Genomic DNA, 2,605 nt, shown 5'->3' on the forward strand with positions numbered 1-2,605 from the left:
AAAAAAAAAAAAAAATCTCTTCTGCCTCATTATTTAAAAAATCATCAAACTTGCCAGCATAGTGGCTCATGTCTCAAACTCCTGTAGGTCAGGAGTTTAAGACCAGGAGTGAAACTGTGGTCTCCACACACACAAATAAGCTGGGCTGGTGGCAGATGCCTGTAGTACCAACTACTCAGGAGGCTGAGGCAAAAGGATTGCTTGAGCTCAGGAGTTTGAGACTGCAATGGGCTATGATGACACCAGTGCACTCTTGCCCAGGTAGCAGAGCCAGACCCCGTCTCAATGACAACACAACATCCAACAAAAATTTCCTGATATTGATTATAAAGTACACTTGTATTTATCAATTTCCTTCTCATAAAATATTCCAATAACTACATTGTATCCATGTAATTCACATATGACTTACAGGAAAGACAGAAAACCATCATTAACAGTACTTAAGATTCAGGTAACAAATCATAGAAAGCAGAGAATACTAAACTTTTGTACACAATCAATATATCCCCAAATTATTAAGATCTCTAAGAGGAACTTAGCATAAACATAGAAAATATAAATGCTCTCCTGTGTTTCTAAGACAAAATTCACAAGCATAATAGGCCTTACTTGATAGAAGGATATTAAATCACTGCTAAGTGATATTAGAAGCAAATAAAATTTTAAAATCAGTGTACTTCCTCAGCCTGGTATTGATGTTAGCCATATAAAACTAGTAAAACTACCAAAATAATACTGTTAAAATTATGTGCTCTCGCATGCAATAATTAAGGACGACCCTTAGAGATGGATGTCGTACATACCTTGAAGGTGAGGCTGAAAGTAGTGGGAGGAACTGAAGTAAGACTGGAGCTCTGTTGTATAGTCTCCCTCTTAGGGAGGGGAAGGGTGTTGGGCAGGGGGACCTGAAAAGGCAGGCAACACATATCACAATCTAACTAAGTCTGCTACAAAAGCCCTATTAAACATGGTAGTGTTTTCTTTTTATCAGAGCCAACAGGAATATCTGATTATTTAAGAATTACATTGTATTTCTAGTATTATAGTTGATAGTTAACGGACATCTTAGATAAAACTTGTGAAGAGAAATATGTGCCTTTTTGTATATGAATTAGCAGAAAGTCTGCCCCAAATAGTAGATGTATACTCAGATGGCAGTGCTTCTCATAATGTGTACATACACATGATGATGCTGTTAAAATGAACATTCTGATTCTGTTAGTCTGGATTAAGGCTTTGAGCTCTGTGTTCACAGAAAGTGAACAGAACGTTCACAGATGCTGCTGCTGGTCCATGGGCCACAACTGTACATCAAAATGCTAAGAAATTCAACTTTCACCATATATGAGAGACTGATAGGTTCTATCGGAAGTATTTAACATGACCAAAAAAACCTGCAATACAATCATATTTTTATAATTAGATTCAAGAATAAAGTAATTATGAGGATAGCCATGGTGTCTCACATCTGTATAGTATTCTGGGAGGCAGAGGCAGGCGGATTGCCTGAGTTCAGGAGTTCAAGACCAGACTGAATAAGAGACCCCATCTCTAGTAAAAACAGAAATTAGCCAGGCATGGTGGTATGTGCCTATAGTCCCAGATCACTTTAGCCAGAATTCTGAGGTTGCAGTAAACTATGATGACCCCACTGTACTCTAGCAGTGTAACAGAGAGAGATTCTTGTCTCAAACAAAAAACAAACAAAAAACCAAACCAAAGCTAAAGTATAATAATTTGGGGAAGACAGGAGGAAAGTATAAACTAATAGCTCTACCTCATTACACAAAACACATTGATACAATGATAAAATTATTATGGCAACAGATATTTCAAGATCTAGGAACTCACTGCCTATGTTATTATTTTCCCTCCAAGTCTCTGGATCTTGGGATTCTATTATGTATTCCTACCATGTTTACCTTAATGGTTCACTCAGTTGTTTAGGGAAAATTACTGAGATGCTTGGGAGTTTTATTTTTTTTTGAGACAGAGCCTCAAGCTGTCACCCTGGGTAGAGTACCGTGGCATCCCAGCTCACAGCAACCTCCAACTCCTGGGCTCAAGTTGATTCTCCTGCCTCTGCCTTCCAAGTAGCTGGGACTATAGGCGCCCACCACAACGCCCAGCTTTTTTTGGTTGCAGCCGTTTGGTGGGCCCAGGCTGGATTTGAACCTGCCAGCTTAGGTGTATGTGGCTGGCGCCTTAGCTGCTTAAGCCACAGGTGCGGAGCCTGCTTGGGAGTTTTAGGACTATCACTCTGAGATACTAAAATGACCTAATGGAGATTTGGAGATTTCTAATACCATGAACTATTTAATGTAGATTCTTTCATAATTCTTGAAAGTAGCTATGCTTCTAAAATTTTTCCCAAGTAGGACACTTGCTTTTTACACTACATAAACTTTAGAATCACCACCACACTTAGCACAAGCAAAAATGTCATTATCACTCCAAACTGATGACTATTTATAGTTATAGGTCACTATGAAGGTTTTGAGACTGTTACACAGTCCATTATTTCACTTCTAAGAAACACAGTAAACGGCTCGGCGCCTATAGCTCAACTGGCTAAGGCGCCAGCCACGTACACCTAAGGTGG

General features: G+C 39.1%; 1 protein-coding gene across 14 annotated transcripts in view; it reads right to left on the reverse strand.

Annotated features, from left to right (window-relative positions):
• PRRC2C (proline rich coiled-coil 2C) overlaps positions 1-2,605 on the reverse strand; it is a 116,568-nt gene that overhangs the window by 23,267 nt on the left and 90,696 nt on the right. For 13 of the 14 annotated variants that reach the window (XM_012802674.2, XM_012802676.2, XM_023510737.1 and 10 more), the window contains one exon: positions 807-908. The exons of the other annotated variant lie outside the window; for it this stretch is intronic. In XM_012802674.2, coding sequence (XP_012658128.2) covers positions 807-908 — 102 coding nt within the window. The remainder of the gene's footprint in view (positions 1-806; positions 909-2,605) is intronic. 14 annotated transcript variants of the gene reach the window in all.

The sequence above is a fragment of the Otolemur garnettii genome, unplaced genomic scaffold (assembly GCF_000181295.1).
Source record: "Otolemur garnettii isolate 467f Iridium unplaced genomic scaffold, OtoGar3 scaffold00016, whole genome shotgun sequence".
NCBI classification, from domain to species: Eukaryota; Metazoa; Chordata; class Mammalia; order Primates; family Galagidae; genus Otolemur; species Otolemur garnettii.